At 32.4% G+C, this 23,005-nt stretch overlaps 5 protein-coding genes across 7 annotated transcripts in view; 4 read left to right on the top strand and 1 right to left on the bottom strand.

Moving 5' to 3' along the window:
- Positions 1 to 1,186: 1,186 nt before the first annotated feature.
- Positions 1,187 to 2,522, top strand: LOC107031869 (thaumatin-like protein). Its single transcript, XM_015233359.2, has 2 exons — positions 1,187 to 1,386; positions 1,592 to 2,522. The coding sequence occupies exons 1-2, from the start codon at positions 1,323 to 1,325 to the stop codon at positions 2,263 to 2,265; spliced, it is 738 nt and encodes a 245-aa protein (XP_015088845.1). The 5' UTR covers positions 1,187 to 1,322; the 3' UTR covers positions 2,266 to 2,522.
- Positions 2,523 to 6,116: 3,594 nt separating this feature from the next.
- Positions 6,117 to 10,601, top strand: LOC107031868 (amino acid transporter AVT1D-like). Its single transcript, XM_015233358.2, has 11 exons — positions 6,117 to 6,453; positions 7,646 to 7,914; positions 8,333 to 8,547; positions 8,650 to 8,673; positions 8,753 to 8,933; positions 9,025 to 9,244; positions 9,345 to 9,480; positions 9,602 to 9,767; positions 9,889 to 9,932; positions 10,033 to 10,095; positions 10,188 to 10,601. The coding sequence occupies exons 1-11, from the start codon at positions 6,266 to 6,268 to the stop codon at positions 10,269 to 10,271; spliced, it is 1,590 nt and encodes a 529-aa protein (XP_015088844.1). The 5' UTR covers positions 6,117 to 6,265; the 3' UTR covers positions 10,272 to 10,601.
- A 3,407-nt stretch (positions 10,602 to 14,008) lies between these two features.
- On the top strand, positions 14,009 to 18,173 carry LOC107032218 (probable protein S-acyltransferase 16). The gene is made up of 7 exons (XM_015233806.2): positions 14,009 to 14,433; positions 16,420 to 16,512; positions 16,593 to 16,694; positions 16,939 to 17,016; positions 17,095 to 17,193; positions 17,283 to 17,378; positions 17,595 to 18,173. Exons 1-7 carry the CDS (start codon positions 14,161 to 14,163, stop codon positions 17,703 to 17,705), a joined length of 852 nt encoding a protein of 283 aa, XP_015089292.1. The 5' UTR covers positions 14,009 to 14,160; the 3' UTR covers positions 17,706 to 18,173.
- Positions 18,174 to 18,972: 799 nt separating this feature from the next.
- On the top strand, positions 18,973 to 21,735 carry LOC107032470 (UPF0161 protein At3g09310). 3 transcript variants are annotated; one of them, XM_027912386.1, is made up of 6 exons: positions 18,973 to 19,312; positions 19,402 to 19,471; positions 20,418 to 20,477; positions 20,607 to 20,747; positions 20,925 to 21,013; positions 21,156 to 21,735. In XM_027912386.1, exons 1-5 carry the CDS (start codon positions 19,166 to 19,168, stop codon positions 20,981 to 20,983), a joined length of 477 nt encoding a protein of 158 aa, XP_027768187.1. In that variant the 5' UTR covers positions 18,973 to 19,165; the 3' UTR covers positions 20,984 to 21,013; positions 21,156 to 21,735. The 3 variants fall into 3 exon arrangements, 2 of the variants coding, with proteins under 2 accessions (XP_027768187.1, XP_015089558.1); XR_001458367.2 differs by having other exon boundaries at positions 18,992 to 19,309; positions 20,571 to 20,747; positions 21,156 to 21,668; XM_015234072.2 differs by having other exon boundaries at positions 18,999 to 19,309; positions 21,156 to 21,668.
- Positions 21,736 to 22,058: 323 nt separating this feature from the next.
- The window catches only part of LOC107002580 (oxysterol-binding protein-related protein 3A-like), a 7,812-nt gene continuing 6,865 nt past the window's right edge, over positions 22,059 to 23,005 (bottom strand). The window contains exon 10 of the mRNA XM_015200647.2: positions 22,059 to 22,460. Within this exon, the coding sequence (XP_015056133.1) occupies positions 22,211 to 22,460 (250 nt within the window). The 3' untranslated portion in view covers positions 22,059 to 22,210. The remainder of the gene's footprint in view (positions 22,461 to 23,005) is intronic.

Genomic DNA, 23,005 nt, shown 5'->3' with positions numbered 1-23,005 from the left:
GACAAACAAATTGAAACGTTTTAGTAGTGTGCTTGTGATGAAAGGACATGAAACCAATACAATATGCAACTTTGATCATGAACGATCGATTGAATTGCTACTAACAAGTGCTAAGCTATCTAGCATAGATGATGACACTTTGAGAGAAAAGAAAAACCTCGAACGTACGATATTTTTGTTTATATGAAATGTGATTAAATAGAGATTGTTTCTGAAAAACTCTCAAGCTCGAAAGAGAAGTAATCGATACAAGATTGTAATAAAGGAGATATTATGTCCACTCTAACCTCTAGCTACTATGAAAGTTATGTATAGGTTTAACACTTTAAGCAACTAAAAAAAATCTTCCCTGTCAAGAGTAATATTCTTTAGTATTAAATAATTCTTTTTGAATCCCCCTAAGAATATTAGAAGACAATTCTTTATCATGTCACAATATAAAATATTTAGAGGCCCCCCTTTTTCTTTACAAAGCTTAGAAGATTGCTTCTAGTACACAACATTTAAAAAAAAAGTTAAAACAACCTTTTTTTTATTAGTAAAAAAATAATCTTGTTTATTTCTTTTTAAAATAAATTTCTTAATATCGTTCATAAGCTACCTAACTTAAAGTCTGTTAGGAGAAGAAACTCGATATCTTTGAGTCTACTCTCTTCCTAGATTTAAAAAATTTCATGTCTTTACATCTCCCCAGATGTTTGTTATGGTATACTTTCAACAAATATCGACGATCTTCAATGATATAATGGTAAAAAGTTACCTGGACACAAACTATGTTGAAATTGTTACTAATCAACTACGTTTTAATAAAATAAATAACATTCAAACATATCATGAATCATCTTGCACTGTAAAGCCATTCACCATTTTTTTTCAAAGTTTAACATGTGAACTTGTATTTGCCATTGCCATATAATTAAAACAGTACTAGTAGCAGAAGTCCTCCACTTGAAGCAATGCATATATTCCAAAGAAAAAGTTAAAAAGAGTTTTAAGTTATGTACACCTCCTTCCGTATAAAAAATTGTATCAGATATTTTATTTTCAAGATTACAAATCTCACATTTTAAAAAAACTTACTTATGAATATCCGTTGAATGACCTGATAGTGTGAAAATATGTTATATCGACGATGTATATAACTTTACAACTCAAAACAACGTATTGAAAAAACAAAAAGAAAAAGAGACAAAAGGAAAGCACACAAGCACTTATCTTTTAAAGGGGAATGTTCTCCACTAAGAAAATGTGTACTTTAAAAACCTTAGTCCTTGTCCATAATTTGATCATTCAACACTTAATTTTCACTTACTAGAGCCAAAATGCCTATCTCATCTTATCTTATCCATATTTTGCTCTGCATATTTCTCTTTCTTTTTAGCATTGGTAAGTCTCTAACTTCAACTCATTTTCTCTAATTCTCAGGTTCGACAGAACTCAGTAGCTTTGGTCAAAAACTCAAATCCTATGTTTATGTCGTGAAGTTTACTTGATATGTACATATAATTCATTCAGAACGTATAAACTCAAAATCCCGGTTTTGCATTTGTGTCTAATGTTACCACACATTGTTTTTTCATGTGACTTGCAGATGGAACACAAGTCATTCTAGTAAACAACTGCAAGGAGAGCATATGGCCCGGGATTCTTGGTGGTGCAGGGCAGACTACACTAAAAGAAGGCGGTTTTCACCTTAGCACCGGTGAGCAAATGGTCCTCGACGTGCCTGATAAGTGGTCAGGGAGAATATGGGGGAGACAGAACTGTCATTTTGATGAAAATGGGAAAGGAAAATGTGATACTGGCAATTGTGGTGGTCAGTTACAATGCCGGGGGCTAGGAGGTGAGCCCCCGGCTACTGTAGTGGAAATGACACTAGGCTCATCGACTTCACCCTTACATTTCTACGATGTAAGTTTAGTCGATGGGTTCAACTTGCCAGTATCGATGAAACCTGTGGGAGGAGGGGTTGGATGTGGCGTAGCGCAGTGTGAAGCTGATTTGAACATATGTTGTCCATCAGCACTTGAAGTGAAATCTGGAGACAGAGTTGTTGGTTGTAAAAGTGCTTGTTTGGCTATACAATCACCAAAGTATTGTTGTACAGGACAATATGCAAATCCAAAAACTTGTAAGCCAACTGTTTTTGCTAATCTGTTTAAAGCTATTTGTCCAAAGGCTTATAGTTATGCATTTGATGATGCTTCAAGCCTTTATACATGTAGGGCTCCGCGATATCTCGTTACATTCTGTCCTCCAAAGTGAGAAGTTGTTTATGTTGTCATGTAATTTCCCCTGCAATTTAGGACTATGTTGATGTGACTCTTCAGAAATGTTGTTGCTCCTGGATCGAGTTATCCAAAAACAAATAACTTTTGGAGGATTTGATATACATTCGATAGTATTTTTGAGAAGCAAACATATGTTTAGGATGTGATTGAAGAGTCACATCCCTCTACTTTCTTGTCTATTTTCTGTTGTTATTGTTATTCAGTTTTATTGGAAAAAGTAGTTTGAAACAATCGTCTTTAATCAATCAAGTATGTTTCAATAAGTCAAGAGAAGCTAGTTTTTTTAGCTCATTCACCATCCACGAGATCACAAATTCAATTTTTTCAACGTGCAATAGTGACTAGTACCAAATCATAACAAAATCAATCAAGTATGTTTCAATCCCAAATTAGTCGAAGAAGTTATTTTATGTAGCTCATCCACCATTTATGAGATCATGAATTCAACATGTAATAAAGACTAGTATCAAACCATGACAACATCTTAATAGTCAGGACCAACTATATTATATAGCTCATCCATTACCCGTGAGATCACAAGTTCAACATGTAATAAAGACTACTACCAAATCATAACAAAACTTTAATAAGCAATCAAATATATCTCAATCCCAAATTACTCAGGACCAACTTTATTATATAGTTCATCCATCGTCCGCGAGATCATGAATTCAATATGTATGCCTTAAGCAATATAATCAAGTATGTCTCAATCCCAAATTAGTCAGGATCAACTATATTATGTAGCTCATCCATCATTCGTGAGATCATGAATTCAACATGTTCAACATGTAATGAAAATCGAATCATAATAACATCTTAATCAATCAAGTATGTCTCAATCCCAAATTAGTCAGAGCCAAATATATTTTGTAGCTCATCCACCATTCATGAGATCACGAATTCAACATGTTCAACATTAACAGTGACTAGTACCGAATCAAATATCAATATGGTTTCATATTCCAGTGAAGATTGAAATGACGGTAAAGAACATATTACCATTGGTTATGTCAAATTGATTCAACTTGTACATGTAGCTCATCATACATTTTGTGAGATCATGATATGAAGCCACAAATAAAAAGTGTAATGTGGCATATAAATTTTAGAGATGTCTAGACGATTATTTTATAATTTGGACTATTGTAGTATTCAAGTAACACAATAGAGACAAATTAATGTGTGTAGATGTGCATACTCAAAGTTTAGTTATGTATTATGCTTGTTTATTTCATTCGTAAAAATGATATTTCGAGTAAAAGAGATTGATTCCTCACGTCTCCATTCTTATTATAAGTTCTTCATCTCCTTCTATTATATCTCTGAGTTTTTTAATCTTCTTCTCCTTAAATTAACATTCTCAGTTTCGTATTAAGAAGACTTGTTTGTTATTTCTATTTCTCAATTGTATTTTATGACGAAGCTAGTTCATAACAATAAATTATATGGGGACAATTTCGTCCTAATATATTACTAAAATTTTTAAAATTATAGCCTTAAACATAACTCTAATTTTATTATGACAATATGTTTTTTTTTTATTATAAAAAAACGAGAAAAGAGATTTATTTAGATGAATTAAAGAAACAAAAGACATATTAAATCTTATAAAATTAAGTCTCCACTCCATCATTTTTAAATTAGTCTTCGTCAATAAATCAAATCGCACCACTTTATAATACGACAAAACTGACCCACGGAATATTTGCAAGTTCAAAAATTAATAAAATCCCACACCACATGTTACTAGATGCTTAGTAGGTCCTCCAAAATGGGGTGATCGTATACGGATTCATCAGAATTCAGTATATTTTTTTATGTAAAAATAGTGTAATATGAAATTAATATGAATTTGTTATAATATGTGTGTATATTGACATGAAATTGATAAAAATTTGATGTGAAATTTATTATAAAATTATGTTTCGATTGAAATTGATAAAATGGTATACTCTAACTTTTAGTATGCAATTTGTATGAATTTATTGTATTATGTATATGCATGGTATAAAATTGTTTTCTGAATAAATTTGGTAAAATGAAATACTTTTAGTATGAAATTGGTATGTATTTGTTGTAAATATAAATACATTGACATGAAGTTGGAGTAAATATGATATATTTTTTTTATGTTTTTTTTAAAAAAAGAAATTAAATTAAAAAAACGATATTAATTTCTAACGCAACTAAAAATAGGAGATTTTAAATGTTCTACAGTAAAATTTTATAAATTTTTGGCAACTAAAAAAATGGAAGAAAGAATCAAAATACGAAATTACTACTAATTAGGAGATTGATAACAACTAATAAGGAGAAAATCAAGATTACTATATCCTACCCTCTACTAAACACTACAATTAAGGAAGGAATATTGTCAATTAATCGATTAGAAGTTATTTTAACTCAATTATATATTATCATTAATATATTAATATATTTGTCATTTTCTTTTCTGTTTTTTTTTATTAAATTCAATAAGTGTTTTATTGTTAAAACTTAGAACCATAAACAATCATATCATAACAAATGATAAATAATCTGTTATATAAGTATTAATTATGAAATTTAAAAATAATAATATAACTAAACAAACATATATATATTAATAAAATTACTTATCGTAAGTCATAACTATAATTTCATATATGACTGTATTCTTATATAAAATTTAAAACATAATAAATTTTAACGTTAAGTTCATAAAATTTTAAATTTCGAATCAATTTTATATAAACTCACTCAAAAAAGGATATAAATATATAAACACTGCTGAATGCAAGCTTCCAAATTTCCAGTAAAGTCACGTGAGTCATGTTCCCTGAAAAGGTAAAAGAACATTATTTATATCATTTGAAAAGGTTTTAACTTTTATATAATGATAATGTAAAATAATACTTCAATAAGTAATTTTTATGTGTAAATTTATTTATGATTTAAATAATTTTTAAATGAAAAAAAAAACATGGTTTTCACTAGTTTGTATGTGTGGTAGCCACTGGCTAGCTAGTTCTCTTGGTTCTCCATTAAAATAGTCAAATCACAATCTACGAGATTTATTATCAGTGATTACAATACAAAAATATACGCACGAAAAGAGGAGATACATGAATATTTTAAAAAAATATGTAAAATTAATTACGAAGTTTGAATGTTTGAGTAATAATAGGATAAAAACGTGAGACATGTAATTTATTAAAGATATTATTCTAAACGAGAAAATTTAAAAATCAAATATTACAATTACTATAATAGTTAGTTGAGCATTCTCCGATTATTAATATTACTAAGACAAATTAACATGTAAAAGGGATGGATGGATTGTTTACAATTTTGTCCACTAATTATTTATGAATTTAACAAATCAAATGTAATTTCAACTTTTTAAGAATCCTCTTAATGAAAATAACTAAAAGCAAAGATTTTTCACTAAAATATCATTATGAACCTAAATTTTATAAAATATAGTAGTTGCATTAGTATTTTATTACGAAATTTAAAAAAATAATTTTTAATTAGGTAAAAATAATCAATTTATTAAACACACAAAAAAGCTTATATTATCTTTCTTTTTTAAAAAAAAAAATATTCTTTACTAGACTTAATTAACTAGGCATATCCCGTAATTACGTGAATTTTGATGTAGTTGATGAAATTGTTATATTTTTAATTAAAATTTTATTTTTATATAAAATTTATATGATATATAATTCAAATTTAATTGGGCTTCTAAATTCGAATTCAAAACTAATCATATCTTAAATACATTTATTCTCAAAGTAGGTTTGTCTTTTTAACCTAGTATATACAAAGAATAAAAAGGTATAAACAGCTCATCCTCTTTTTCTTCATCATTCTATACAACTCTGGAATCTCAATTTTCAATCTATTTTCTATTGCTCCCAAATTGAATCTCTATTGTTTTCTACAATTTTTTTTTGTTTTTTTTCAAATAAAATCACAAAAATATAGATATGGGTATGAAGCTTGATGAAGAATATGGAGCTGATAGATTATTGCAAATCGAAACTGACAATGAAGAGAATGAGGCACTTGATACGCTTAATGAAGACGACGATTCTGGATCTGAAATCTCTAATCACTCTGTTCATGCCCCTTTTCTTAGCCAACTTGATTCTCCTACTTGGCCTCAAAGTTATAGGTATCATTTTTTATTTTATTGAATTGCTAATTTTTTTTCGTGCATGGAAAATAAATGAATAGTAATATCGCGTGGTTTAGTAGTTAATGAAGTGAGGGAGAATGTTAATTTTTTTGTGTGTTTTGTTATAGTTATCGGGGTGACTCAGTAGGTAATGAAGTGGATTGAGAAATTTGAGTCAAAAAAATTACAGGGGATTTAGTCGAAGTACATGCAAGCTGGCCGGACACTACGTGTTGATTTTGAAAGAATAGTCTAGATGCACGAAACTTGATTCAAAGTTAAAAAAAAAAAGGAATAGTAATATCGCTTGGCCTAGTGGTTAATAAAGTGGGAGAGAATGTATAATTTGTGGTAATAATGTTTTTCGTGTGTTTAAGTATGGGTATAGTTTATCGGGTATGGTTTGGTGGTTATGAAGTGGATTGAGAATCGTGAGATCTCAGGTTCAAATTCAGGTAGAGACGGAAAATTTAGGTGATTTAGTCGAAGTGCATGTAAGCTGGCCTTAACACTATCACTTTTATCCCAAAAGATAGTTATCCCTCTAGTGGTGATTTTGAAGGAATAGTTGAGATTTTAAATAGTTAGATTATTAAGAAAAGGCAAAAATGTATAACTAAGAAGATGTTAAATGTGAGTGTTTAAATTTGTGTTGTTATTATGTATAGATATTCTGTTAGTTGGGATTTGGTTCCAGGGATATTATTATTGTTGTTGTTATTATTATTATAATTACTACTGTTGTCAGAGGTCCGCTTAAGCCCTGAAGCAATGCAAATAACATGTTGAGTACTTTGCCTTGCTTTATGGGCGTTCTGGTGTTGTCATCAACGCTCTAAAGCTTCTTTTCCTTGCCAATGAGTGCAATCCTTAAAGTGTGGCACTAAACAATTGATATTTCGTTCTTATCATAATTTTTTCAAAGGAAGCTGCTAACTTAAAGTATCCCCTGATCCAAGTGTGTGCTATAATCTTTTATCATATAAACCTTCAGGGTAGTCTGTCTGCAGACCTTACCCTTGCCTAGGAAGGTAGGTAGAGAGGTTGTTTCCTATAGACCCTCAGCTCAAGGAAATACTACCATCATGATCAAATATAACTGCATTTTGTTACTTCTTGTAAATTGACTTGAAATTTGTACAATTTTTCATCCAAATGAAGAGTACTCAATCTTTTATTGAATATATAGGAGGTCTATGGACGTGTTCACAGGGGTGACCCCTCCATCATTGAGTTTTTTAAAGGGAAGCTCCATGTTGAGTTCAGCATACATGAGGTCTCAGACTCTGACACCTGAACATTCCCTCAGTAAACCTTTCATTTCTTCTCCAAGCCTTGACAGGGAAGAAATTCCAACTTCGAATCCTTCAAAGCTATCGATCGTTTCTTCAGCAAGATATTCAGCACCAGAATTGCCACCATCACAGCAATGTTCATATGCTCAATCAGTTCTTAATGGTAAGACACAGATGTTATCTTGTTGTTTATATAGTGATGGCTTATTGTTCTATTGTTAGGGTAGCCTAACTTTGGTCCTGCAATTTTGTCATCATAAAATTTATGTCTAAAGACTGTCCACTTTCTGTTGCACTTTTTGATCATGTGCACCATTTGAAAATGATGCTAGAACATCTTTGATCGCATATATTTATATTCCTGGAGCTATATTGTTCATGTACTGTTGTTTAAAGGTACTAAGTTCTGAACTTACATCAATGTTTATCCTGAAAGTCCAGTTATTTGGTTAAATATCAGTAGATTGGTACCTCAATATGTTCTGCTTGTTTTTCCTTGCTATATATGTTCGGAGTACTTAAGCCTCTCATCTCTATTCTCCTGTTTGTTTGCTTTAACCTGGATTGATTTTTCAATGCAGCGATAAATGCTCTGTGTGGAATAGGGATCCTTTCGGTTCCCTATGCACTCAAAGAAGGGGGATGGTGTAGCCTTTTCCTTCTGTTTCTTTTTGGAATCATTACTTTTTATACTGGAACTCTTCTGAAAAAATGTTTAGAAAGCTCTCCTGGTATTGAAACCTATCCAGATATCGGACAAGCTGCCTTTGGATTGTCTGGTCGAATATTTATAGCTGTGAGTATGACAAATTATTGATGACATATATACTAATGCTTTTTCAATTTGTAGAACAAGAGTTTCGTTTAGTTGCTAATTTTGGATTTTCATCAAATGCAGATAGCCTTGTACGCGGAACTATATGTAAGTGTCTAATTCTCACTCTCTGCTTCATACTGCTGTGTGTAGCCCTTAACTTGGAACTATTTTTTCCTTTTTACAGTCCTCTTGCATAGAGTATTTGATTATGATGAGTGATAACCTTGGCGCCCTATTCCCGAATAGTCACATGGAGTTTGCTGGAATTCATCTGAATTCTTATCAAATATGTGCTATTATTTCTACCCTTGTCATACTTCCAACCGTTTGGCTTAGAAATCTCCGTTTGCTGTCTATCGTTTCAGGTATTGGATACTTACCTCAAAATGTCTTGAATTAGTTCATAGTTGTTCTATTTGTGCTAATGTGTGTTGAATTGTGATTCTTTTAACTCAGCCGGTGGAGTGATTGCACTGATTGTCGTGGTGATCTGCTTGCTATGGGTCGGGGTGGTTGATGATGTTGGATTTCACCCAAGTGGAACAGCTATTAACATTGCAAGGTTACCTGTCACGATTGGTCTTTATAGCTTCTGCTATGGAAGCCATTCAGTTTTCCCAAATATCTACTCATCAATGAAAGAACCTTCAAAATTCCCATCTGTTCTTCTTATAAGGTAAATTTAAATGAATTACGCACTTAATGTGATCAATCAAAATGTACATCTGCAAGTTGAAGGTTTAAGATTTAACTTGTGTTGGTTCATACTGATGCAGCTTCAGCGTTGCCTTTTTTTCATACCTCGGAGCAGCGGTTTGTGGTTTTTTAATGTTTGGTGAAAACACCAATCCACAGTTCACTTTGAATTTGCCAACAGACCTTGTTACTTCAAAAGTTGCAGCTTGGACAGTGGTAAGAAGAATATTAGCTGCTTTAGCCTATGCTTTTCTCATAAAAGACTTAATTTGTTTCTCCTGTTTTACGTTGGATGACTATTGAAAATCTAAATATAAATAATGTTTTTTTTTTGCAGGTCATAGCCCCTCTCACAAAATACGCGATAACACTTACACCAGTAGCTTTTGGCATAGAAGAATTCCTACCTTCGCCTCAGCGTAGAACTTATGTAGTATCCTTACTCATCAGAACACTTTTGGTGTTTTCAACTCTGGTCATTGCATTGGCAGTTCCATATTTTGGTACGTATTTTCATATAACATTTGCATTGTACTGATATACACGAGTACAAAAGAAGGAAACTGCTACAACTTAGTAACCTGTTTACAAACTAAGATATTTCATTATGAAACTTAACTGCAGGTTCTGTAATGTCATTGATTGGGTCTTCACTAGTAATGCTTGTGGTAAGTTAGCAAAATTGTTTCACTTTACTCTGAACGTGAAAAGCTAATCAGCTTAAAGTACATAACATGACTTTTTTTTTCTTTTGCTTGTTTGTTTCAGTCTTTAATCCTTCCTTGTGTATGCTACATCCAACTAAGTAAGGATCAAATCACGCGATTTCAGGTATTTTCCTCTTCATTTTTTAGTTGAAAAAAATCCCCCCCTCCCTCCGCGCTAATGTAAAAGTAATTTTATTTCGCTCTTGTACTATTCAGCTTGCAGCTTGCAGTTTCATTATAGTGGTGGGACTGATTTCAGCTGTATTTGGCACATATTCTGCACTCACAAACATGGTCTAGTTTGAAGATGGAATCTTCGGTCTCGTTATTGATAGAGTGAATAGAGATATCTCTCTTCTGATTCAAAATCGTAGTTCTGGGAGTTGGGTTCTTGTACACTATGCACACAGTGGTAAACAGAAAAACCAGAGTACACCAATTTTGTAGAATTGATTGAGTGATTATGAAATCGTAGTTGTAATTAGCAAGAAATGAGATCTCGATTTATTTCTTTAACTCTTAATGTTGGTTTTTTAAAACCCTTTCTACTGTACCTAATCATTGTAACAGTGGTTTATTACATTGTTACCTCATGATTTAGCAATTAATTAGACCAGCAATTTGTTATCACCCTGGGTATTTATCTATATCTATTTTTATCTAGTGTTTCTGATATAATCACTAATTTGGTCGAACTGATGGGTAAACAAAGTGAATTTTGATAGGTAATTAGACTCCTTACTTATGTGTAACCGGTATTTCTAAAAACATGTATATTTAAACAATAGACGAGCAGATTTAGGATTTTTAGAATATCGATGCACTCTATAAAATGTATCTACATGGGCACATGTATATTATTTAAATACACTATTAATAGTGTAGGGGGTAAAAAATCATTTTCAAAGTTCGATATCATTAGAGCAATTTCGATCAAAATTCAGATATATTCATAGATTCATTATTGTTTGATGAGTTCTTCTACTACTTTTCCCCCATTAGCTCCCATGACAATATTCATTATTGTTTTTCTTGCATTACGTCTTATCCCTAAGCCTATACAAGCAATCACTACACACTATGAGTGTATCAAAAATCTTTTAGCAAATATGTTTATTTAGTATGCTATGCACTAATTTGCTCTAAGTTATCACATTTTTCTTTTAATTACTGTTTTGTTTTGCTTGAGCTGTGGATCTTTGAAAAACAACATCTATACCTCGGAGAGATAGAAATAAGGTTTGTGCACACGCTATCCTCTCCAGATTCCACTTTTTGTTTAATTTTATTTCTTACAAATGATTTTTAAAAATCCAATTTTTTGAGTATTTATTTATGTAGATTACAATGCAAAATGTGACAAGATTGTGCCATACAAAGAGCATAGGGCCTCCAATTGTGACAAGGGAGAGTGATCGTCTACTTATAAAAGTCACCAACCATGTTCCTAACAATATTACCCTTCATTGGTATAATTATTTGGACCATATTACATTAAATAGGCTAATTTATGCCTTTTTTGGGTGGTCATTTAGATTTTGTCCAATATTTTTAAAATTTGTGTAAATATAGTCCTTAATACACGCAAAACAATGATCTAACGTTTTCTCATAAGATTTGTAATTTGCTCAAATAAAATCTTCAAACCATGGTCTAATAAAAGGTTCATATAAATTAAATAAAAAGACGACCATTGACTAAACAGCTGTCTCAAAAAGGGACAAAATCTCATAATCCATTTACTTACATCCTTTCGATATGATCATTTAACTTAAATATATCAACATTTTAATATCTTGTACAAAATTAGTAGTGTATTTCAACCTATTGTAACATACTATACTTCCTTATTTTCCATATAACTAATCATACTTGTTTAGAACAATTTACCTTGTTATTCTTTTAGGGATTTTCTCGTAAATGGCCTTCATTTCCCACCCCACTCACCCTGAAGGATCAATAGTGTTTTCACTTATTCTTCAGCATAACTCGAATCTTTAATATATCGGTTGATGTTGGTGGGGTGCTCAACCACTTGAGCAAACCTCACTTTGATGTAAATTTCCTTTGAATAACCTATTTTATTTTCAAGATCACAAATTTCAAATTTAAGGAAATTTTTCTTGTAAATATCCTCCTTTTTACCCCACCTTCATGAGGGTCAATAATGTTCTCACTTATCTTTCAGCATGACTCTAGCTCTCAATCTACCGGTTGATGGTTGAGGTGCTTAACCACTTAAAGTATACCTCACTTGAATGTAAATATCCTTTGAATGGCTTGATGACTAATAGTATAATTTTGTTTACATTAGTTGTGTATATATAACTTAAATCGTTAGCAATTTTGTTTATTCTAGTTGTGTATATATAACTCAAATCGTTAGCATAAGAAATTTTTTACGCTATCATCATGTCATGATTTTACCGATTATAATAGGTAACGTGTCTTTTTATTAAGATTGTATTCTATTATCAGTTGTAGCAGATAACCTATTTTATTTTCAAGATTACAAATCTCACATTTTTAGGATAGATTAAAAAAAAAGTGTGTCACATAAACAACGATAGACATAAAAAGTGACACGTAACTAACCATATGTAATTATTGTACTGGAAAGGGCAGGCTGAAATGGCCTGAATTAATTGGAAATATTGTAAACATGTCTTTTGTTTTGCCACGAAAATTATATCGTTAGCCTAGTGATAGATATGTAGAAAAAAAAATTAATTTGTTATTTGGCTAATGATAATATTATTTCGAAGAATTTATGAAAAATGGCAGCAAAATTGGTTGGTCGGTCGTAGTAGAGTACATGACATGATTTTTGGTGGGAGAAAAATGTTGGGATTAGACTCAATTCGAAGCATATATTCTTTTTCAATTTGAATTATCACCGTTTATATATTAAAACACATTTCGAAGTTGATTAAGCTAATTATGAGTTATTTCATTTTTTTCGCCTAAGCTATCATCATCTATTCAATTAGATATGTTTTAATACATAGATAATGATGGCTAGAGTAGGAAAAAACACAACTGATAATTTAATGTGAAAATTTTAAAATAATAACGATTTAAATGTATTTTTAATTAATAATTTCTAGTGCTCACCGGAAAAACTGAGATAATATCATCTTTCAATCAAATTAAATTAAAGGAAAAACGGTCTGATATACCCCTCAACTTTGTCATTTGGAGCTGATATACTCCTTGTTATGAAATTGGCTCATATATACCCCTACTTATAAACAAATGGCTCACATATACCCTTTTTCTCTAACAGAAATGAAAAAAAATAACTTTAATCTAACTTTTTATTATTTTTTTCTACAATATATAATCCCATATGAGTAAATTTAATCCTCGTCAAATTTTTTTTTTTTGACTTTTTTTTTATTTTAATGACTAATTTAGAATTATTATTTTGGTAATCAAATTTATTTATGTTTCACTAATATTCTTGTAAAACTTATTGCAGATGACCAAATTTTTTTCTTCGAATACAAAAACTAAATTACAATATAGACAAAAAAAATAGTTTAAATTTTTTTTTAAACAAAGGAATGAAAGAAAAAAACAAAATAAGAATAAGAAACTCAAATAATTATAATAAAAGAAGTCAAAAAATAATTTATGTATTAAAAAAATTAAAATATAACTTGAATTTTGATAGAAGAATCATATATACCCCTAAATAATTTTTAAAAAAAATTAAAACTAATAAATATAAATTTAAAACTATTTTTTTTAACTTCCGTTAAATGAAGGGTATATGTGAGCCATTTTATAACGGCAGGGTATATGTGAGCGTTTGTATAATGGTAACGGCATATATGAGCCACTTTCATATCGAGGGATATATCAGCTCTAAATGACAAAGTTGAGGGTATATCAGACCCTTTCTTCTAAATTAAATAAGATACATAAAATTGAAAAATATTATGAAACTTTGGTTTGAAGAAATTAATATTTTAAAAAATGATGGAATTAGTTGGTAGTAATAAAATACTTCACAAATTCGCATTGTTTTAGGTGGACAAAAGTGTTAAGACCAACCGGACATTATTTTCTGATAATAAAAGAAACTTCATGAACCCAAACTCCAAACAAGCCCTTACTTGTATTCCTCTAGATCCAAACCCCACCGTTAAATTCTCGCCGGCGGTCATCCTTCCGACGTCGGGAAATGAAACGTGGAAGCGGATTCTCGTTCCACGTCACCGTCGTCATAGCCGCCATTGCATTCATATACTTCTCAACGGTGTTCGTCTTCATTGATCAGTGGTTTGGGCTTTGGTCGTCCCCTGGAATGCTTAACGCCGTCTTCTTCACCGTCGTTGCTGTTATCTGCATTTCCAATTATGCCCTTGCCATCTACACCGATCCGGGTCAGGTCCCTAGCTCATTTGTACCCGACGTTGAAGACCCTGATAATATTGTTCATGAGATCAAACGCAAGGTTTTTGCATTTCTTTCATTTTTTACTTTTTTTAATTTGAATTTTGAATTATTAGCTTGTGTTTTCCATTTCTGCCATTTTTTTGCTTGATTTCTATACATATAAGTGTATATATTACTTCAATGTGTATTCTGTTCTCTGGAAATTATTTTCCACATTTTTGTTTGGATTAGGGAAAACAAGTAGGATAAATATGGTACTAATATAGCGTATAAGATTTTGCTTAGTGATAATTTCTTGTATTAAAGAAAATCTTTTTAGTGTTGTATGTCATATTTAGTGATTTTTGGAAAGGAAAATGACTACATGATGATAATTTACATATCAGACTATTGCGGTACTACCTGAATAGAGCCTTATTTTGAATTTAGTGACTGCCTCTTCTTGAAATTGGAAAATGTTTTCCTCCATACGAAGCTCGCCCTTAAAGGAAACATTTTTAACTGTTTCGAGCTAAGGAAACACCACATCAATGGAGTTGTGACATGTAAGAACCTAACTACTTCTTTATTCAGTGATTGGAAAACATGGGGAAACATAAGCATGTTGTCGAAAAATCTTGCTGAACATGTGCTTTCTGTAGCATATGCTAAGTGAAGGAAAGACATGACTTTGGTGTACTAGATTGTTGCTAAATCTTAAATCCCCAAGTATTGGAGATTCATTATTGAGTCGGGAATGGATAATATGACTTGAAAAGATACGGAGTTAGAAGAAATTACAAGAAGCAGCATACTCTAGAAGTGTGTCAAAAGTCATAAACATGCCTACTGTACATTCAATATTAGTACTATTTATAAATCAGAAGAAAGGATGTTTCTGCTCTGCTAAACATCTCTTACTTTTGGTGGTTCTCTTAATATTTTTCAGTCCATTTATTGGTGGTTTTCAGGAATTCTTAAATCATGGAACTGAATTCCTTTTTTCGGATGACATTTGAATGAAAAATGTGACTGGTGCAAAAATCGCATGCACGTTGTTTCTTGATACTTCAGTTAGCAAGTTATACCATCTATAGAGTACTGCTTTAACTGTTTGTGAAATTTCCAGTAAATGCTATTTCTCATTGCATGATTGCTTCTTTTTTTGTTAGTTTCACCTATCGTGCTGTTTATCCGCAGAAAGAAAAAGCTACTTTTCTTATAACTTTAAACTTCTCTTTTCTTTAGAAAGTAAGGTATTATTCTGAAGCTTACAATGTCCAAGCATGAACATATAAAGTTAAAATCTCCCTATCTATTTTTGGAGGAATTCTGTTACATTTAAGATAGATTCTGCCTTATTAGAAGTTCTTGTTACACCAAAAGGCAAGCAAAACCATACAGTTTCATTTTATCTTCTGAATTGAGTTAGTTCAGGCTTCAAAACATCTCATATTTCTCTCCTCACAAACTGTCCACCATATACAGTAGCAACGGGATTCTAGACTTTGCACATGCTTTGTTTGAGAATAGCTAGAAAAGTAGTTGATTATGTACATGAGGCTGTGAATACTTAAAGTTTAAACTAACACTGATATTCTGTATTCTAATAATTAATTATGTTCTAATCATGAATAGAAGAGAAGTGGTTAATTGATTCTCTAAATATAACAGTTTTGATGACTATTCTCAATGAAGTTTAAGGACCTGATAGTTCATCAACATTTCTAACATCTGGTAATCTCATATATTTTACAGAATCCCTATAATAATGTTATCAGAATATAAACGTATATGCATAACCAATATTTCTTTTGAACAATATTTAGTATTGCTAATTACATATTATGATTTTATTGACCAGATAACATGAAACTAAATTACATATTCTATTAACTGAGATTGATATTTTGCTTGAATTTCATTTTTGAAACAAAAAGTTGCAATGAAGTTGTCATTAATGGCTGTAAAGTAGTAATACTACACTTTTTTTTTTCATTCTCAAAAAATAAAGTTTGTGTTTGAACTTGGTGGATGTAATTTTGTTCTGTGAATTATTCTACAGGGTGGAGATTTGAGATACTGCCAGAAGTGTTCCCTTTATAAGCCTCCACGTGCACATCATTGTCGTATATGTAACAAATGTGTACTACGAATGGTATCCCTAGCCTATATTTCATTTATGTTTTATCTTGATGTACTGTATATTAAATTAAAAGTGTTTCATTTGGATATAAGGATCATCATTGCGTGTGGATGAATAATTGTGTGGGCCATGCGAACTACAAGATCTTCTTCATCTTTGTTATGTATGCTGTTGTTTCTTGCATATATTCCCTGGTAAGTTTGCATTTGGCACTCTCTGTACTGCATAATATCTTTTGGATACTCTTTCTCAAAAAAAAAGAAAAAATATCTTCGGATGCTATGACTGTCTTTTGTTTCTCAAGTATGCTCCATCTTCTTATTGCAGACATCTATTAATTCAATTGTTGTTATTATGTATATATATGGCTGATCAAGCATAAATTGGGATTTTTTTTCTACCCTCAACATTTAACAAGTGTTATTTTCATATATTCAGGTTTTGCTTGCTGGTAGCATAACCATAAACTCTCCAAAGGATGACCAGCAAAGTGAAGGCTCTTTCAGAGTTGTATATGTAATTTCTGATGAAAATTTTATGTTCTTTAGTAACTTTTCATTTGTCAGTTTGCTCAAGATTTATTCCTGTTGATAGATTATCTCGGGGCTTATACTAGTCCCTCTAAGTTTGGCGCTGGGCTTTTTCCTGTGTTGGCATTTTTACCTGATTTTGCAAAACAAAACAACAATTGAGGTTTGTCAACTGTAATATCATATTTTTTTCAATTCTTTTCGTGGCATATTATGTGTACAAGCACTAAGAAGGTTTTTCATGCTCTCCAGTACCAAGAAGGTGTTAGAGCGATGTGCGTTGCTGAAAAGGGAGGTTATGTCTATTCACATCCATATGATCTTGGTGCATATGAGAATTTGACAGCAGTAAGACATTATCCCTCTTGCTTTCTCCTCCCAGTGTTTCTTTTCCTTGCTTAAACGATATCCTTCAGCTTTCTCTCTTTTTTTTTTAAAAGAAGTCATTGTTATTTTTCTGTTACTGTATGTAACTTTCTTGTCTTACTATAGAATATCTGTTGAAACACATGTGGTTTATCACACTTGTTATCAACGTTTGAATTAGTTTCCTTTGCAATGCAGGTTCTTGGTCCAAATGTCCTTTGCTGGCTGTTGCCCTCCACAAAACATATAGACTCTGGCCTTCGTTTTCGGACATCATTTGATAACGTACCGACGCCTGTATCAAAATGAAATGTTTCTTCTTACAGCAGAGATGTAAAGTGTTTGATCACCAAAGCTGTTTGGTGCAGCTGTGTAAGTGTAGCTAGCTCCACTCTTCGCGTAAAGGAGCTAACAAAAACCCTGTTTCAGACTGCCAAACGATACAACACGGAGGCAGTCATCAACTTTTTTGTATTCTAACAGTTGTAAGAGATGTTCAGTCCTCCATCGGCAATCGCTCTGTAGTCGAAGGTAACTAGAGAATTGAAGCAGTTGGACATAGGATACTAGCATTGTTCATAGTTGTGGGTTATTTACGTGATGTACAAATAGAAGTCCCCTTTTCAAGCTAACTTAGAGAATCCTGCTGTAGCTCAAATGGTTGTAAATTGTAATATATGCAAATTGCAACTACAAAATGAGTTAATGTTACCTGTAATGTTTAATTTTTTCAGACAGTTTATTACTATTTTATTCTACCTTAACTTGTTAAATTCTTGAATGTTTCACTTGTAAAAAAGTTCTGCTACACGGACAAAATGTATTATATTCATTCTAGCCACTTATATTGTTTATCATAAGTTTTGTGAATGCACAAATTTTCATATTTCAACTTCAAATTTAAAATTTGTGTTCGAGAATTGTGGTGTCACAATAGAGTCTTCTCTTCTTTCAAGTTTATTTCTAAGAGCCTGTTTGGTTCAGCTTAAAAGCTGGTAAAACTGACTTAAAAGCTGGTTTTTGACTTATTTAGCTGTTTGGCAATACTCAAAATAACTTATTTTTAAGTTAAAAAAAACTTGTTTTAAGCCAAAAGTTAAAAGTTGGAGTAGGGTTGTTTTTTTTTTTAGCTTATAAGCTGTTTTAAGTTGACCACATTTTTATCTTTTTGCCCTTAATATTTTTATACAATCTCCAAATTACCCACATAACCCTAACATCTCTTTCTTCCATTTTTCCCTTTTCACGTTCGGCATAGCAACTTCAGCACTTTTATCCAAACGCATAACTGGTTATTTTAAAAATAAGTTTCAGCACTTTCAAAAGTACTTTTTTAAAGCTACTTTTATTAAGCCCATCCAAACGGGCCCTAAATATTTTTTATAACGAGCTTATAGGCAAGTTATGTATTTTTTTTCTGACTATCGAGAAAATAATGTCGGGCTCGTCACTTCTGAATGGGTCCACTAATGCACTATTTGTCTTAGGAGCTTCATCCGTGAATCTAAGCATTTAGATTTCGTGTTGTGGAGAAAATTATGTTGGAAGCGTCCTCTTGAATGGGCGTGTTATGACATTCAGATTTCGTGTTGGGAGTATCGTTCCTGAATAGACTTTACACTAATGTTCAGATTTAGTTGGGCTTCGACGCGGGGCGAAAACAAGAAGTGTATTTTTCCAATTTTTTAACAAATTATTGTTAAATCACCATTCTTTCTCACCATAAGATTAGACCTGAACCCAAGTAGTCATCAAGAAATTCACAGAAGATGTCATCTTCCTCTCATCCATCAATGGCGCTTGCTTTCTACAGCTACTCCCCCTGTAAACCCTCTTCTTCAACAAATTCCAGTTTCACTAGTTCGTCATTATACACGAAGCAGCAGTCAAATCTTCTCTTTCCTCTGAGAAAAGTAGTTTCATTTTCCACAAAACTACATCTCTTACCTTTTCAATTCTCAATTAACCATAACTAATAAGCTTTCCTCATCTTTTTTTCTTGTAGAAATTCAGGCAGCAGAGTCGAAGCTTATGTATCGTCAGCGGGTCGGGTTCTGATGAGAGCAACTCTCAAGGTATGTGGCTCGAAAGCGAGCTAAAGTTTTGAGTTTATAAGTTCTGAATTTCGAAAATAATTGATAAGTTATTCATACTTGTTCGTCGATTTTAAAAGAAGGGAAAAATAAAAATTAACCTAATTAGGCATCCAACACGGATTAAACTAAAAATAGTTGGCAATGTGTAATGTATGTATAATTCAGGTATAATATGTGTATGATAATGCATAGCATCTATCGACTCGAAAAATAAACGGTAAATCTGCCCAACTATTTGCATAAAGATCAAATATTAAAAGTAATAAAATTCTTGTTTCTGGGTATGATTTACTTGAACTTGTGCGATTATATTGGGTATGTTGTTGTTATTGTTGTAAGTGATCAAAAGTTAATGTAAATGGCACATATTAAGTATTTATTGGTTCAGTATAAACACCGGATGCAAGTACCTTTTTTTCTTTGGTAAAACTGAAATAGTGCACACACTGCTATGAATTGGATCTTCAATTTATTCGCCAGTAAGGGAGATTCTGTTATATAAAAGATAGTACCTTGGAGAACAGAATTTAGCTACACCATGTCAATGACACTAGTGTTACACCGAATAGCATAATTAGGCATATCCCCGGATTGAACCAGCTCTTTCAGTTACTAACCACGAGGAAAAGAAAATCCCAGCTTAGAAGAAGGTGAAGAAATAGAAAATGGAGCTTGAAATCTATGTCATTGTTCACTATGTGCCATCTATATATAGGTGTTGCTCCAACGACTAGGTAGCGGCTAGTTTGTAACAGATAGTTAGACTATTTCAAGAGGAGACAAAATAATGAATGATAAGTAGAGAGAAATAGGACCACTTCCTTATGAGTTGCCCACAATTTCCGACAGATTTTGGGTCTAAGAGGTTTTTTAAGATGTTGGGGTTGCATTTTTCTAAAATTTGCTACTTGCTTTTTGAATTCAGATGATGAAGTAGATAATTTGGGGGTCAAAGCTGCATTATCAATGCTCAAGTTCTATAAAAGTAAGTTGTGGATTTGTTTTAGCTAAAATTTTGACACTTTCACTCTTCTGATTCTGTTGAGCTGTTTCGAATTTCTCACTTTATGGTATAAAGACCGGCAGGACTGTGTAACAGTTGACTGTTAAGCAGGGGAAATCTCACCAATAATGCCAAAAAGTTGCCGCTATATACCAACATGCAGTGAATACTCCATGATTGCTTACAAGAAATATGGAGTTGTTAAAGGGACAGTTTTGACTGCCTGGCGTCTTTGTCGTTGTAATCCTCTAGGTAATGTTGTTCCACCAACCATTCTTTGCTTAAAGCTCTGAGGACACTCTGAAGCTTAGTGAAGTAAAATTTGACATGTTCTACTATTAGCTTCTAGCGAGATACTTCTACCTTTGTTGATAAGTCTTGGAGTAAGACCTTAGTATGCCGCTCATACTATATTTTCAAACATGCCAGGAGGATCTGGTTTTGATCCCCCGAGATGGTTCGATGAGGAAAGTCCACCACAGGAATAACACGTAATACTCCATCAAACAGAAATACAGGTATCTGGCTTTTGATAATGTAAAACTTTGGTACTGTAAAAAGTATATAAGCATTGGTTATTGTATTCTGTAATGCAGGTCAAAGTAGTGTCCTTCTCTAGCTGATATAATATAGAATACATTTCTTGTTTTCTTGATGCAGTTATCTTCTAATAGGTTCTGCACAATCATGTGAGCAAAAAGACTGTTAACGATGAAGATTTGTATAGGATGCGAGTCTTTTGGTGTTCTTGGAGGAGCACAGTGGAAAGAATTAGGGCAGCAAAACTAAACCAAACCCACAATAGACCACATTTGGAAGTAAACAATCAACACCAAACCTGCAGTAGACCACATTTGGAAGTTACTTATCTACCTTGTTATGCTCAAGACTCATATTCGCGATATTGCATTTGTCCCCCTTACCCTGTGATACTATCGTTGCACTTTTAGCCCTACAATGCATCTTAAGTGGCACATTTGATCCTATTTCACAAGGACCAGAAGTACAAAACTCATTTCTTTTGGTTGCATGCATGCTTGAGGCAAGCATGAGGTAACCTAAAAAAGTCATTTTTGTTGTACCTAATATCTGCAGTAGACCTTAAAACTAGTATATTGTGAAGCCTCACAAGCTAATACCAACACTTGATTGAGTTGCTTCGTTTGTTCAGAATTGTTTCCCTATAATCTCAAATTTGGAGAGAGGCCATTTTAGGTTAACTTAACGTTGAGTTGGACCACAAACAACAGTGATTGATCTTGTGTATAACCAGTATTCTATAGCTAAATGGAATGATCTTTGCCATGAAGTTTCTATTTGCTGCCCAAGTTACAAGCTAACACAAGAAAGTGTTACATGTATTAGTCCCATTTCACAAAACCTTACCTAACACCCTGCTGAATAACTTGAACAAACTCAATTAACAGACTTAGAAATGATAAAATACGATCAATTACCAGACAATTTTGACCCATCACAACATTTCATTTATAGGTTTAATGCTCTACGTATTGCAAGTAAAAGAGAAAACATCAAAATCCATACTTCAAGTGCAACCATATGTACAAAACATTTATCAATCTCAAGATAGATAAAATGTAGGAATTAGCTCCCTGGAAAAGAATGCAGACCTAATATAGGCCTAATACAGTAAAAGAGAAAAAAGGTACTCTGCAAAAAAAAAAACACAAGATACAGATAAGAGGAACAACTAATTATGCAGAAACTACTGAATCTTCATATTGCCAAGGATTGAATTCAGTCGTTTTAGCGTCAGCCTCTTCAACATGATCAGAACTGTCAATAGCAGCACGATGCTCATGATATTTGCCATTGTACTCATACACCTCCAACTCACCCCAAGGTGTGGGACAAATTTCATTAGATAAGTTGAACCATTTTGGTTTGAATTCGTCACCCTTGACCTCTCTTGTTCTCCTGTCAGCTCTCTGCCTCTCCTCCAAACTGTATAAATATAACCAAATACACCAGCAAAAGGAAAGAGATTCAGACAATTGTGGCCGAATATTTAAACTTAACTATGCACTTAAGGAAGATGTGAGGCAGGAGAGGGTTTTTTATTTTATTGTTCGACCAAAAACTATTTTCCCTATGAAAATAAAGAACTTCATGATGCAAGTTGAACTATTTGTTTACTTGTGTAGTAACAACTATAACAGCCTGGTATTTTCTTTTCTTTGTCCTCTTTCCTGTCAAGTGCATTAATGAAGCTAGAAAGATCAAATTTTGTTTTTTTTTTAATTTGTTTGAAAATGTCTCTAGTTCAACAAGGAAATGAGATCCTTGGAGAAACCCTGAAAGCCCACACCAGAATGACAGCTGATACACCAACCGTAACAAACTGAATCGTCATCTTTTAACATCAAGACCATGGGCCGACGTGGCTCACTACAAACAATAGACCCAGGAATTTATACGGGGGGTTTCAAAGACGTCACTTGGATTTGAGCCTATGACCTAAACCAATTTATGAACCCCCCCCCCCCCCC

Source organism: Solanum pennellii, chromosome 10 (genome assembly GCF_001406875.1).
Source record: "Solanum pennellii chromosome 10, SPENNV200".
Classification (NCBI taxonomy): domain Eukaryota; kingdom Viridiplantae; phylum Streptophyta; class Magnoliopsida; order Solanales; family Solanaceae; genus Solanum; species Solanum pennellii.
Note: the sequence above shows the minus strand (reverse complement) of the source record. Positions and strands in the feature narration are given on the sequence as shown.